Raw genomic sequence first — 14856 nt, forward strand, 5'->3', positions numbered from 1 at the left:
GAGTTTATTGTAAGGCTTGGTGGTGGTATGTCTGTCTAATAATAGCAACGTGGTGAGGCTCCCAAATAGGAATTTTGTTAATGATTGATCAAGTACAGTTCTCACTGATGTTGGCCATTGTGGGTGCAGCTAAAAAAAATGAAATATGAATTATTAACTTCTAGAAATGCAATGTACACGTAGAATGCGTTTGGAGTAAGAATCCATGTTATGATTCAGATTATAATTTGTGACTTGTTACAGTATTTTTTTTAAAAAAAAAATACACATAAATTGAGAATAATTCAGAATCTATAAACTAAACGTCCTCAAGTGGGTTAAATTAACTTTGTACATTGTATTTTCTGAGTTGATTTGACGTGCGACAAACAAAGAACATGAAATAAAAGAATATAGTAACGTGAAGAGCAACATTTTAAATTCATAATTTGGTCAAATCTTTGTATGAGTGAGTTGTTAGCACGTTTATGAGTTATGACCTTCTTTAGCATGGCGTAGTTGTGGTATGTACAAGTTGCGATTATTTAGAAGTCAAATAGGAGTAATGTTTAGAACTCATAATTTTGCCATTTCTTTACCAGTTAGTAATGTTTCCTCTTTCTTTGGGGCTAAATATTCTCTATCTACTACAAGAAATAGGTGTCATTAATCTTGTTACGAGTCAAGCTTTACTTTGCTTCTATTTACACGTGATTTTATATTTTCCTACAACAGGAGTTGACCAAAAAGTTATGGTTTTTTTTTTTTTTTTATAGCACTAAAACAAAAGAGTATTCACTCTGATTTTGGATTAATTTTTTATGCGGTTACCTCGTCAATTTTTTAATAATTATGATAATACGATTTCTAATATTACTCATGTTAATTATCATAATTGCTTATAATAATTATAATTATTACTTATAGTAATTATTAGTGATTACTAACAAGATGGTGACAAAGAAAATAATTAAACTACTATTATTTATAAAATATCTTTTATTAGTGCTATTTAAAAATTTAACTCAAAAGTTATAAAAGGTTTCAGAGAGATCTAGGAAGTTTCTGCTTTTCAAAAATAGATATATATATATATATATCCTTTTTTAATAAGGCAGTAATTTATTCAATTAATGTAAATATTCTAGTGTTATTTGAAAAACAAATATTCTAATTATACATCTTTTAGAAAAATCAAGATCGATAAATTAATGATCCGTCATAATAAACAAAATAGTTAAATCATTATTTATATTAAAAAAGAGGGAGTTTTTTTGTGCACTCCAGATGAGGTGCATCTTAGTTTGAAAAAGAGTAAAAATCAAGCTCTATAAAAATAAATCTTCGCCTCTTTTAAGACACTATCAACATCAAGTGTAGATTTTTATGTTCGATACAATAACGAACTCGTTGACATCTATCTTTACCTTTCTAAAATCTTTTAGATCTAACTCTCAAAGGCTACGTATGAGGCAAAAGGCCACACAAAAGCATTTGAAAATAATAAATCTAAAGAACTTACCACAATCATATTAAATTTTGAGTTAACCAAATACATTAATATTATAAAATGACTTGTAAGTGGACATATATCTTTTATTCATTATAAAAATACTGACGTTTGGTTCATGAATTCAGAACCATGATTCAGAACCATTCTCAGTTTACGTGTGTTTTTTATGAGAGAAAACACTGTAGCAAGTCACGAACTATGATCCGAATCATGGCACGAATCCTTGCTCCAAACGTAATTTAAGGATTTCCTCTCCGATAAGAAAAATGGTAGAAATTTGAGATGAATACGGAAAGAGAAAGAACAAGAAAAGAAGAGACATAACTAGAAGATAAATGTATTGTTATAAGCATGCTTATCTACCAATGTACTTAATTACTGATCTAAAATTTAAGATTAAATAACCTTTTTCTTCACTTCTTCTATATAAGAAGAGAGAATGAGTTTACAAAAATTAAACTTCAACATCACCAATCTAATGGTTCGAACTTTCACTTAGTTGAAGTCTAATGATTTAAGTTTAGCCCACTTGGCTTACATACCTCACCCTCTTACATTAATATGAAAAATTTTAATATAATTTCTTTTTTTTCACCTTTATATTTTTCTTCCCACTTTCGTTCCTCTACTTTAACACATTTATTTAACTATTTTTTTCTTGTAAAAAATTTAGTTCTTTCTATGCTATATAGAAAGGGGATATTGTTTTTTTTTTTTTTGACTGCAGCATAATTAAACCTATTTGCTTGCTTGCTTCTACTTTTTAGTTACACCTTTAGTTCAACCAAGTAATAGCATTAATGTTTGGTGCATAGCTTTTGTTGTTTTTTCTGAAATTCTTATTTTCTCATGAAAATTTATAATATTGTTGGGCAACATTGGTTTTTAGCTTAGGATATATAAGATAAGAAATATACAGTATAAAAGAATGGATACGGACAAGTTTTTTTTTTTTTTTCACTTCACCAGAATGAAAACTTGTGCATCTACCGGACTATATTTACCATAGTTAGTAAATGTAATTTCATATATTTTCGAATTACGCATGTTTGATAATTAAGGTCTTATTCTTTTCACAACTCAAGACACAATTTAAGTTTTATTACAACAATGTTTTCTTTTATAAAAATTCAAATTTAACTTTTTTGTTACAATATTTTTTTTTTCATATACACAACTCAAGTTCTTAACTTGAGTTGTGAAACAAACATACTCTTAAACTTATAATTTTTGGGGAAAAAAAATCTTAACAAGAGAAACACGTGCTTTAGGCACATGCCCAATACTAGTATAATAAGATGAGAAAAAAATTGGCCTCCAACAACGTTATTCAAAGGGAAATGAATACAAATACACGTTAAAATGTATGAGTTTGGACTTTTACCTCACTCTTGATTAATATTCTTTTTCATTAAGTAATTATATTAATTAAAAAAGTATTAATCAAAAGTAAGTAATAAAAATTTAGATAAGTTCAACAATCTTCTCTTATTCAAATCCTCTCCATTTCACTTTCTCCCAGCCTTGCGATCGTTTTATAATATGGTTTTGCCACTACTCCCTCAACAACAATGCCTCACATACATGTCCTCACTCTGGTGTACCAACTCCTAAATCTATATTCTACACATGGAATTAATTGACAACCTATAGTGTATACATATGTATCTAAACCTCCTAATACCTTCTACCAAAAAAAGAAAAAAGAAAAACCTTAATAACAAATCAAGAATTAAGGACTTTTTTGATAATCTCTGTAAAAATATATTATCAGTAGTTCTTGACTTTTTAGCTATCAGATATGTATAAAAATCTATTTATTATGTTTTTTTTTTACAATGTAATTTTAATAAGATTTAACGATTAAAAATTGAGACTATTGAAAAAAAAACTCCCCAAAAATTAAAGCTTTTTTTTTTCCTCTCTTGTAATCAGTAGGCCCTATATAAAAGCATGGTCAGCCTGCCTAACTTCTTCTTTTTTCCTTTTTTTTTTCCCTCAGAAAATGCGTCATTTATTCAAACTCCAAAGATAGGCCTGAGCGCAAGGCCCAAGCAGCCAACTCATGAGCTACATAGTTACAAGCTCTAGGAACTCACATATACTCAACGGACCAAAGAGACTTAAGTTTTATTTATTTTACTGATTTAAATTTTTAATTTTAATTTTATTATAATTAAAAATTTTCATAAAAAGTCATATTTAATTTTTATTTAAAAAAATTTTATTATAAACTTTTATATAAAATCACGTATGAACTTAAATCGGCGAATTGAATGAGAAAATAAAATAAGCTGCTCAAAATTTGGGATAAGAGACCACTCCGGAATGGAGGAGGCATTGATCAGACCCTCAATAACCCGTTTGCAATCTCCCTCTAATTCCACCTCCAGATAATGGAGATCCAACGCCAAAAGCAGACCGAGTTTTGCCGCTTCCAGCACAGAGCAAAGCTCAATTGTTTTGGTTCTCACTGCCTTAGCCCTTCCTGTGTCATCACGAACGACGGCCGCCATAGCCACGCCACCTGTGTCAGTTCTCAGCCTGCCTATCTGAATACGTTGTTTCATCGTGGAAGGTTCCAACTAGCTTCTTGTCTGAAACAAATCCTACAAGAACTCCGTGGAGTTTCAACGTAATTTTCCAAGACCCAATTCTAGTCGATTTGTTGCCACGTCTTTGCAATATATTTGAATCCGTTCGTCCTTTCTCCTTATCTAGGATTTTCTCCCGCACTTTGATTATCATGTGTTTGTGGATTGTGTCGTACTATATGGTCTAGCCGTACACCTTGGTTTTGGTTTGGACAAGTTCCTCGCTCAGAACTTGGAATAATAAAGGTAATGTATGGATATTAATATTTTTAATATTAAAATCTACTATTAACTTTTAAAAAAAATCTATAAATTTACTATTTATTTCATTCTCTTAATTTATTATTATTATTATTTCAATGTCTAACCCACCAATTACTCACCAAATCAATTTGAAGCTAATATTAGAGATAAAGGGAAGAGGAGAAAAATACTCTTTAAAATGTATAGGTCTTAAATTTTCACCATTTATTGTTGATTAATATCCTCTAATAAAAAAATAATACATTTAAAAGGTGAGTTTATTAATTTTTTCATAATTTCTTTTTTAATGGACAAATTAAAGTGAATAGAATCTAGGCGTAGCTCAGATTAGCCCATGTGGAGAAAATTGTAAAATTTATTCTTAATAGTGAATGAGTTTAAATTTTTACCCTTTATTCTTAATAAATATTTTTTTATTAATGTAATTATTTAACTAAAAAAATTATAAATAAAGAATCATGCACTTAAATATTTGTTAAGATTACTCCTATGTGGCACGGTTGGCCCAAATCCTTACTGGTCGTGTCGGATGCTGGACTAAAGTGGCAGACTGCAGGTCGGGCCGAAACAATTTCAGCTGTGAACTCTTCAGCGGAATAAGCAAAAACGTGCAGTTTGGTAGATGACATAAGGGCAAAACAAACACATTTATTTCCAATTAATAAAAAAAATATATCCATAACATATTTATAGTTTCGTTTTTATTTCTTATATTGCACGGTTTGCACCCAGCATTCACATTTATCTATTAGGAAAAATGGTAGTAAATCAATAAAGGGTAAATTTACTTGATAAATAATCTATTTATCAGAAGTAAATAAATGATTTACGTTGTAAATTTTTTATTTAGAATCTGATATTTATTTAAATTATTATTTATTTCTTTCTTCTTTTATCAGGTCGATGTCCCAAAAAAAACTCTTTTGTCAAGTCTCAAATGGGTTACAGACTTCGGCTTGCTAGTTGCCACTTATTTCTATAGAGATAAATTTAACGGAGCTTGTCTAGGCTTTTGATTCCAATCCTATTATTGAGAGGAGAATTAAGAAAAGTATGTGGTTTGTTGTGATTTTGTGCAAATTTATTATTTATGTTATTTTAAATAATTCAATATTGTCATGTTATTTTTTTTTTATCAGTTGAATGACAATTCTTCATTTTTAAGTGGAGGGATATACATAATTTTTTTTACTGTTTTTAGTGGTTTTTGGTTTTTTCCCATGTGATTTTGGAAACCTTGTAAATGCCATTAAAGTGTCTTTTTTTTCCTTTTTTTTTTCAAAATATTCAGTTAACCATGTTTTTAGATATGGTAGTAAAAGCAACATGATTAGTGAGACATGCCTTAATAATAGAGGAGCACATGATGTGGTTTGAAGATTTTCCACCGCTTATCCTATTCGTTATATTATCAGATTTCTTTTTTTTTTTTTTTTTTTTGAAGAAAATACCAAATAAGACCTAAAATAGTATTAATGCTTTTTTGATTGCCAATAATAGCAATCCAAAATTAACTTGAAAAATGATGCCAAATTATTTTCATCCTAGTAATTAATATATATATATATATATTATGATGTGGTCTGAAGATTTTCCACCGCTTATCCTATTCGTTATATTATCAGATTTCTTTTTTATTTTTTTTGTTGTTGAAGAAAATACCAAATAAGACCTAAAATAGTATTAATGCTTTTTTGATTGCCAATAATGATGCCAAATTATTGCCAATAATAGCAATCCAAAATTAACTTGAAAAATGATGCCAAATTATTTTCATCCTAGTAATTAATATATATATATATATTATGCTAGTTAATTGTAGTAGTAATTAGTATAACTGTACAAGTTAACTAGAAGGGAGTTAAGCAAATTTTTTTTTTTTTTAAAGAAAAGGTTAGACATAAGCATAATTTTACTGGTCATGTTAAAAGGTAACAAAAAATTTAAAATATTCTATAATAATTTTTACAAATATGGGGGGGGAATACGGGTCAGATAGATGGCCCGCCGGGACTTTCCAAACCGGGGCCTGGCCCACCCAAAACAATATGACTCGCGTAAGTCAACTCAGCTCGGTCTCTCCTCTGGGCGGGTGATTCGTGACTCACCGAGTCGCCTTCCCTGTCTCGTCTCTCTCTCTCTCTCTCTCTCACACACACAAAACCCTTTTCTCCAATTCTCTCTCTCTCTCTTCCTCTCTACCTCTGCGCACACGCTTTGTCCATCTTTCCCTTTGCCTTCGCTCTTTGCCCTCTCTGCCCATTTTCGTCTTTTTTCATTCCATCCTCCGCCTTCGCTCAATCAGACGGCCCGCCTCTTTCCACGTCACCATCGTCTTCTTCACCATTCCTCCCTGCGACCTCCTCTTCCCCACATGCACACTTATCTTCTATATAAATACCACAACCGTCTCGACCTTTTGCCTTAGGGTTTCACTTTCACCTTTCAAGATTCATCTTCCACAGCAATTACGTCTCGCTCTCTCTCTCTCCACTTCCGAAATTCCCCTGCTTTCGCCGTCGATTCCGCCATTGAAGCTCTCCTCTGTCTATCATGAGGTAATCGAACCCCAAATTTTCAAGTTTGTTTTTTTGGCTTTAATTTTTTCCTGTTTTATTCAGTTTTTGCGTTTCAATTTCTATGTACTTCGGTGTTTGTGGCAAATTTTGAAATTGTTTCCGTTTTTGTGATTTTAATCTCGGATTAGGGTTGGGATTCGGCTTTTTGCGTTGCCTGTGTGAAATTCGGGGAATTTGTGAATTGGGAGTGGTTTTTCCGGCGAGTTGAGTTGTATTTTTGTTGGCGGGAGAGGGTGGTTTGTCTGGTTGTTATGATCCATGGCTATTGAGAAAAACAACTTTAAGGTTTCGAGGATTGATTCGGAGTTCTCTCCCGGTAGTAGGAAGAGTATGTCGAGTGATGATGATGAGCTTCAACGGCGTAGCTCCGCCGTGGAATCCGACGACGATGAATTTGACGATGCTGATTCCGGGGCGGGGTCTGATGACTTTGATTTGCTGGAATTGGGAGAAACTGGTGTGGAGTTTTGTCAAGTTGGGAACCAGACTTGTAGCATTCCTTTTGAGCTTTATGATCTTCAGGGTCTTGAGGATATATTGTCAATCGATGTGTGGAATGAGTGCTTGACTGAGGAGGAGAGGTTTGGTCTTACTAAGTATCTTCCTGACATGGATCAAGAGACTTATATGCTTACTTTGAAGGAGCTCTTTACTGGATGTAGTTTGCATTTTGGGAGTCCTGTTAAGAAGTTGTTTGATATGCTGAAGGGAGGTTTGTGCGAGCCGAGGGTTGCCCTTTACCGTGAGGGTTGGAATTTTTTCCAGAAACGGCAGCATTACCATCTTTTGAGGAAGCATCAGAATACTATGGTAAGTAATCTTTGTCAGATTAGGGATGCTTGGCTGAATTGTGGAGGATACAGTATTGAAGAGAGGCTTCGAGTTCTGAATATTATGAAGAGCCAAAAGAGCTTGATGCATGAGAAGATGGAAGATTTGGTGACTGACTCGTCGGAAAGAGAGTCGGAGGAAGGCATGCGGAACAGCAGGATCAAGGATAGGAAAATTGTGCAGAAAATGGGTCACCATTCTGAATATGGGATTGGTTCAAATTTAGATATTCGTGGAGGGTCATTGGCTTCTGAATCTGCAAAATATGGCAAGCAGAATCCAAAAGGTACACTGAAGTTGAGTGGGTCCAAGAATCCTGCAGCAAAGGAGCTTGGGGGGCGCATAACTTCTGTTTATTATGGTCTGGACATGAATTCTGGGCCATACAGTTCAGCAGTAGCTCAGCCTCGACATAGTAAGAGAACAAGGTACGAATCAGGGGCAGTCCTCAGAATGAGGGACCAGATGAGAAGCAGTGATGATGTTGAATTATATGGAATTGGTGACCAGCAAGATCGAATTAGCATGATGGAAAAGTCGGGAATTCTGAAAGTGGGGAGAAAACATCTTCCGCGAGGTGATGAATTACCCTCTGAAAGTTTGAGGGGTTTGCCTCTGTCTTCAAAGACTGATTTACATTCCTATGGTAGGCGAAGGGATGCGAATGTTTTATCAGAGGCAAAATTTTACACAACAAAGCCTCCTAACATGAGAGCTCCTTATGATTTCCCCAAGAAGGCCAAGCATCCTGATAATTTTCAGCAATTTGCAGTTGGGGATCAGATGAAATCATTGAAGGGAAGACTCACGCATCAAGCTCTGAAAGGAAATCGAGTTGACTCATCAGAACGAGCTGAATCATTCTGGAATAGCAGGGGTCAAGAGGAGGCTTTCTCTGTAGATTCACCTTTTAGATCTGAGGACTGGAATGTTCGGAGCAAGAAATGGAAGGCTGGGAGGGAGTCTCCCGACCTAAATTACAAATCTTATAGAGCTTCGCCACAGAAGATGAATGATAGATTTTTACCTTCTGAATATAGATCAAAGCAATTTGAAGATATCAGAGCACAGAATGGAGTTCCCGATGCAGCAGCCATTAGGGGTAATAATTTGTTTAATAAAAATGAAGAAACAGAATCAGAATCATCAGATCAATTATACGATGATGAGGATAGCAACCCTTTGCTGAGAAGCAAGATGGCTTATCCCACTGGTGCTGCGGAAGCTTCCCGACCTTCTTTATTGAAGCCTGGGCAAGGCTTCAAAAAGGCCAAGCTTGTTAAGAAAGATAAGAAGGGGAAAACACAGGCCATTGACGGAACCACGTTCTCCTCTAAGCAGATTGGTGGTTTTGTTGATCAGGGACACATGCGGAGCGTAGACAACTACCCTTCAAAAGCAAAACAGAAGGGCAAGATGCGAGATAGTCCCTTGAATGAATCTCCTGCCAGAGTCTTCAAAGACGACTATAGTTTGGGCCTTGGTAAATTTGCTGATGATGACAATGATCGTGTTTACAATCTGATCAAGAATGGCCAACTGTCTGAGGAACCTGGTGAAGGGTTGCATTTGCCATCTGTCAAGGCATATCCTGCTGATGGGAAGCAGAAAAAGGGCATTACCCGTGATCCTTCTGCGACCCATTCGCATCACTTTGGTGATTATGTTGCAGATGTGGAGGATGATTTACCTCTACTACCACGATTGTTGGCAGATGGTAAGAAACAAGGGAAGTTGAGGAAGAAAGGTAAGAATACTAATGTGAGTGATCACTTTGAAAGATCTGAAGCCCCATTACTAGGATGCAGCTCCTCTACAAAGAAGCGGAAAGGGAAGATAGATATTGCAGAGACGTGCAAGGGAGTTGAAGACAACAACCTGATATCTAGTCATCAACAGGATGTTAATAATTCCAATTCCTTAAAGAGGAAGGCGAAGAGGGCAGTGGAGGCTGACACTGGAAGTTCAGATATGGAAACTTCTGAACCACCTGTTTCAGAGGTGGGTGCAACTGATATGGAGCTGGAGAACAAGCCACAGAAAAAGGCATTTACTTTAATCACGCCTACTGTCCATACAGGTTTCTCATTTTCCATAATACATCTTCTTTCAGCAGTTCGCTTGGCAATGATAACTCCACTGCCAGAGGATACATTAGAGGTTGGCAAGCCTGCAGATGAGCAGAATAAGAATGAGGGTGTGATGAATGGAGTTCTTTCTTGTGAAAAGGTGGATGTAGAGCATGCTGGGGAAGTAAACGCGCCTTCTCTGACGGTTCAGGAGATTGTCAACCGTGTGAGATCAAACCCTGGAGATCCTTGTATTCTTGAGACGCAAGAGCCACTTCAAGACTTGGTGAGAGGAGTTTTGAAGATATTTTCATCAAAAACAGCTCCGTTAGGGGCAAAGGGTTGGAAGACACTTGCAGTCTATGAAAAAACTTCAAAAAGTTGGTCATGGCTCGGTCCAGTTTCTCATAGTTCGTCAGATCATGAGACCATTGAGGAGGTCACATCTCCCGAGGCTTGGGGTCTTCCTCACAAAATGCTTGTCAAGTTGGTTGATTCATTTGCTAATTGGCTAAAAAGTGGCCAAGAGACCCTTCAACAAATAGGAAGTCTTCCTGCACCGCCTTTGGCACTGATGCAGCTTAATCTGGACGAGAAAGAAAGGTTCAGGGACCTAAGAGCTCAAAAGAGTCTTAACACCATTAGCCCAAGTTCTGAAGAAGTGAGGGCTTATTTCCGCAAGGAGGAAGTTCTTAGGTATTCAATTCCCGATAGGGCCTTCTCTTATATTGGTGCCGATGGTAGGAAATCGATTGTTGCTCCCTTGAGAAGGTGTGGCGGGAAGCCAACATCAAAAGCCCGGGACCACTTTATGCTGAAACGTGATCGACCGCCACATGTTACTATCCTCTGTCTTGTAAGAGATGCTGCTGCTAGATTGCCTGGAAGTATCGGGACTAGGGCAGATGTTTGTACTTTGATTAGGGACTCTCAGTACATTGTTGAAGATGTCTCTGACGCACAAGTTAATCAAGTTGTTAGCGGAGCTCTAGATCGTTTGCATTATGAACGGGATCCCTGTGTACAATTTGATGGGGAAAGGAAATTATGGGTCTATTTGCATAGAGAAAGAGAAGAAGAAGATTTTGAGGACGATGGTACTTCATCTACCAAGAAATGGAAGAGACAGAAGAAAGATGCTGCAGAGCAGGCTGATCAAGGAGCAGTAACTGTGGCTTACCATGGTACTGCAGATCAAGCTGGATATGATTTATGCTCTGATCTCAATGCAGAGCCATCGAGCGTTGATGATAAAGGTGTGGAATTTGGATGTGATGATGCGAGACAAAATGTGGACGACAACGTTGATCTCAATCAAGAGTCCGAACAGGGCGATATGCGTGAGAGTCATTCAATGGTTTGGGAGGGTCTTGACCTAAATCCCATTCGAGAGAACAAATTATTGTGTCAGGAGAATTCCACAAATGAAGATTTTGATGATGAAACATTTGGGAGAGAAAGGCCAGTTGGGCTTTTAAGTGCAAGCTTATCATGAGGAATCGTTTAGGTAACTTAAATGCTATAATGCTTTATCTTGAATGCTTTTTCTTTTTTTCTTTTTTTTCTTTTTTTTTTTTAATAATGAATTTCTTTCCTGCTTGTCTTCTTATTATTAGTACATGGTAAATGTATGCTTTTCCAAAAAGTATTTAGACACGGTATTGCATAGTTCATGAATCATGTAGCTTCTTTGCTAGTTACGTTTGTATCATCTGATATTGTACCGCGTTTGCTTGTTTAGTTGTCGTCTGATGTTTGCCATGACTCGTGTGTGCTTCTGCAAAGTGTGTTGTTATTGCATACCCTTCTGGCTTGTGGGGGTACTAACAAATTAAAAAAATGATTTATTTTGCAGGGCCAGAAGTCGAGACACATTTGATGGCATGGTCGTTCCATGTTGGTGTGTACTACTATCACCTTGAAGGTGCATTATTTTTTGCACTTGTATATTTTTCTTTTTCCGATTAAAAAAGTTGCACTTGTATATTGATTCATTTCGTATCTGCAAATGTAGAATTCTAGGTGCCTAATCCGAGTCCCATTGCGTCTGTTGGTTGGGGGGTATCTATAAGTTCGGGGATCATAAATAATTCCTTTTTTCCCTTATATCCCTTCTACATATGTGGAGGACATAATTCATGTAAATTTGCGTAAGTTGGCGAATTTCAATATGGTTTAGCTTTTAGATTATTATACTGAAAATTCAATTATTTTAATTGTTTAAAAAGGAGCTTCCTTCCCTTAGAAGCATCCCTAGGGAACTCTCTACATTTTAGTTAAGTTTTAACTAAAATAGTTATAAAGCTATTTTAACTAGCAATTTTAAGTTATTCACTTTAACCATACTCTCTATTTTAATTAAATATATACCATTTTAATATTTATTGAAAAATATAAATAATTTTATTAAATTAAAAAAAAAAACATTTGCATTTATTATGGTTGAAAGAATAAAATAATACAAAAAATTAGATGGCTAGTCTCACCAATGTTAGCTATATTTAACTAATGTGAAGGACATTCTTTAAAATAATTAACATTTAGCTAATGGTTTGAGTGGAGGAAAAAAAAAGGCTAACTCATTAGTTATTTTGACTGAAAATATGAAACGGTTAGCATGATTAGAGTTGTTTTTCGGTAAAAAATAAAACATTTTAAGTGATTCACTTTAACCATACTCTCTATTTTAATTAAATATATACCATTTTAATATTTATTGAAAAATATAAATAATTTTATTAAATTTAAAAAAAAAAACATTTGCATTTATTATGGTTGAAAGAATAAAATAATACAAAAAATTAGATGGCTAGTCTCACCAATGTTAGTTATATTTAACTAATGTGAAGGACATTCTTTAAAATAATTAACATTTAGCTAATGGTTTGAGTGGAGGAAAAAAAAAAGGCTAACTCATTAGTTATTTTGACTGAAAATATGAAACGGTTAGCATGATTAGAGTTGTTTTTCGGTAAAAAATAAAACTTCAAATTAAAGACTCGCATTATCTTGGTGAAAAATAAATTGTATTTAAATTCTCAAAGCAGGATTCTATTCCCTAAAAAAAATGAAAATAGATGATTTCGTAGTCATTTTTTGAAACTCATTAGAAAATAAAAGGGTGAATATTCAAATCACAAAATAACCATAGAAAAATTCCAGAATCCAATTAGTAATGGTGATTTTCTCACATGGAATAGAGGAGAGCACCTATATTAGGAGTTGGTACATTTGTTAAGCCTATCTCAAGGCATGTTATCTTATTTTTGGTGAAGTTGGAATAAAGATGGATATCAGTAGACTGCCGAATCCGAAAGGTAAGTAAAGCAGATAGGCGAACTCATTACTATAAATTTAGGATTGGCATATTAAAAAAGAACCAAAACTAAAAAAGAAGGGGAAAAAAATCCACAGTTGCGTAGTGGAACAGTATCTTAATATGAAGAGAGTGATTTTGTGATGTACCCAAAATTCTAGTGCCAATCATTTAAATGTTTGATCATAATATCATTTACAATATTCATATTTAAACCCGCTAATACAATAAAGAGTGCGTCTATTGACACCTATTTTTTTACTTTTTATACTTTTTTTTATATTACTAAATTACATATTAATAAAATTACTTTTAAGGATAATAGTATTCTAAAAAAAATACTCATTGCACACCCCACCATTAAAAAAAAGTGTGGCTATTGATACACCATTTTACTTTTTACACACCTTTTCTTTAAATTACCTCTGAATAAAATTACTTTTAAGAACAAATATTTTCTTTTTAAAAATCATTACATACCTTACTCTAAAAAATATACATATAATTTTATTGAATCCCCAAAATTTATTAGGACACTGAAGTGTAAACTATTTAGATTGAGGCTGGCAGAGTATTCAAAAATTTTATGAAAATTTGTATTATACACGATCCGTACTACTACACATCCGTACATAAAAACGTTTCAAAAACCAACACCAACTGCATGTGATAAATTCTGCATTATTTTTTAATTATTATTATTTATTATATTTAATAACTAATTTTATTGGATTTGTAGTCTGATTTTGTCCGTTTTAACACCATTTTGTGCTAATTTTGAATACCACTTAGATAAAAATACTATAAGTAATCAAATTAAATTCAAACAATAAAATAAAATAAATTCACGTCAAATTAAATTAAAAAATAAATTAAACAAAATAAGTCCATACCACAAAAAAATTATAGTACCTTTTATAATTAAAGCTCTGCCACATATGTCGTACCGCGAGCTTTTCAAACCAAACCAAATAGAATTCGGATCACCGTACTCTTAACACGTTTCTTTTATGCCTTTTTTCCCCTTTTGTTTCTTTTTTAAAACAATTTGCATATTAGATATTTTGAATAAATCACGTGCATGGCTTAAAATCATTCCCTTTTTCCTAATTATTATTATTTATTATGTTTATTTATTTATTTATTTTTAAGTGATTTGTTGTCTGATTTTTATCACTGTTTTGAGCCGAATTTTCGATGCGATACAGGTAAAAATATATAAATAATTTGTATGGATTATAACCATTTTACTGCTATCTTGCACTAACTTTCCGATACTACTCACATGAAAATGTTGTGAATAATTCTAATGAAAAAATAAATAAAAATGTGTTGAGTTAAAATCAAATCAAATCACACCAAATTGAATAAAAAACAAATTCAAAGAAAACATAATAAAACTAATTAAAAGCATAATAAAATAAGTTAGAATCTTTTTTGTGTGAGAAGTATCCTTTTTTTCTTTTTCTTTTTTCACCTTTTTTAAAAAAACCATTTATATAACCTTTTTTTTAAACGTTATTTTGCTTGGCCAAAGACTAGTTAAATAAAATATCAAAACATTAACAAATGTAATTTGGTATTCCAAACTCTCCAATGGGACATCGATATTATGTATTTCAATGTATGATATATTTTTTTCACAGTTATATATGTGGATGAGTTTTCGCTATATTTCTATCAATGGTCATCTCTAACTATAAAAATTTAA

General features: G+C 33.6%; 1 protein-coding gene across 2 annotated transcripts; it reads left to right on the forward strand.

Moving 5' to 3' along the window:
- The first annotated feature begins 6452 nt into the window (after window positions 1-6452).
- On the forward strand, window positions 6453-11984 carry LOC21390588. Of its 2 annotated transcripts, XR_002901909.1 has the most exons (4): window positions 6453-6908; window positions 7058-11336; window positions 11685-11753; window positions 11844-11984. XR_002901909.1 is itself a non-coding variant. In XM_010094699.2 (3 exons), exon 2 carries the CDS (start codon window positions 7188-7190, stop codon window positions 11322-11324), a length of 4137 nt encoding a protein of 1378 aa, XP_010093001.1. In that variant the 5' UTR covers window positions 6453-6908; window positions 7058-7187; the 3' UTR covers window positions 11325-11336; window positions 11685-11984. The 2 variants fall into 2 exon arrangements, 1 of the variants encoding a protein (XP_010093001.1); XM_010094699.2 differs by having other exon boundaries at window positions 11685-11984.
- The last annotated feature ends 2872 nt before the right edge of the window (window positions 11985-14856 follow it).

The sequence above is a fragment of the Morus notabilis genome, unplaced genomic scaffold (genome assembly GCF_000414095.1).
Source record: "Morus notabilis unplaced genomic scaffold, ASM41409v2 Scaffold299, whole genome shotgun sequence".
NCBI classification, from domain to species: domain Eukaryota; kingdom Viridiplantae; phylum Streptophyta; class Magnoliopsida; order Rosales; family Moraceae; genus Morus; species Morus notabilis.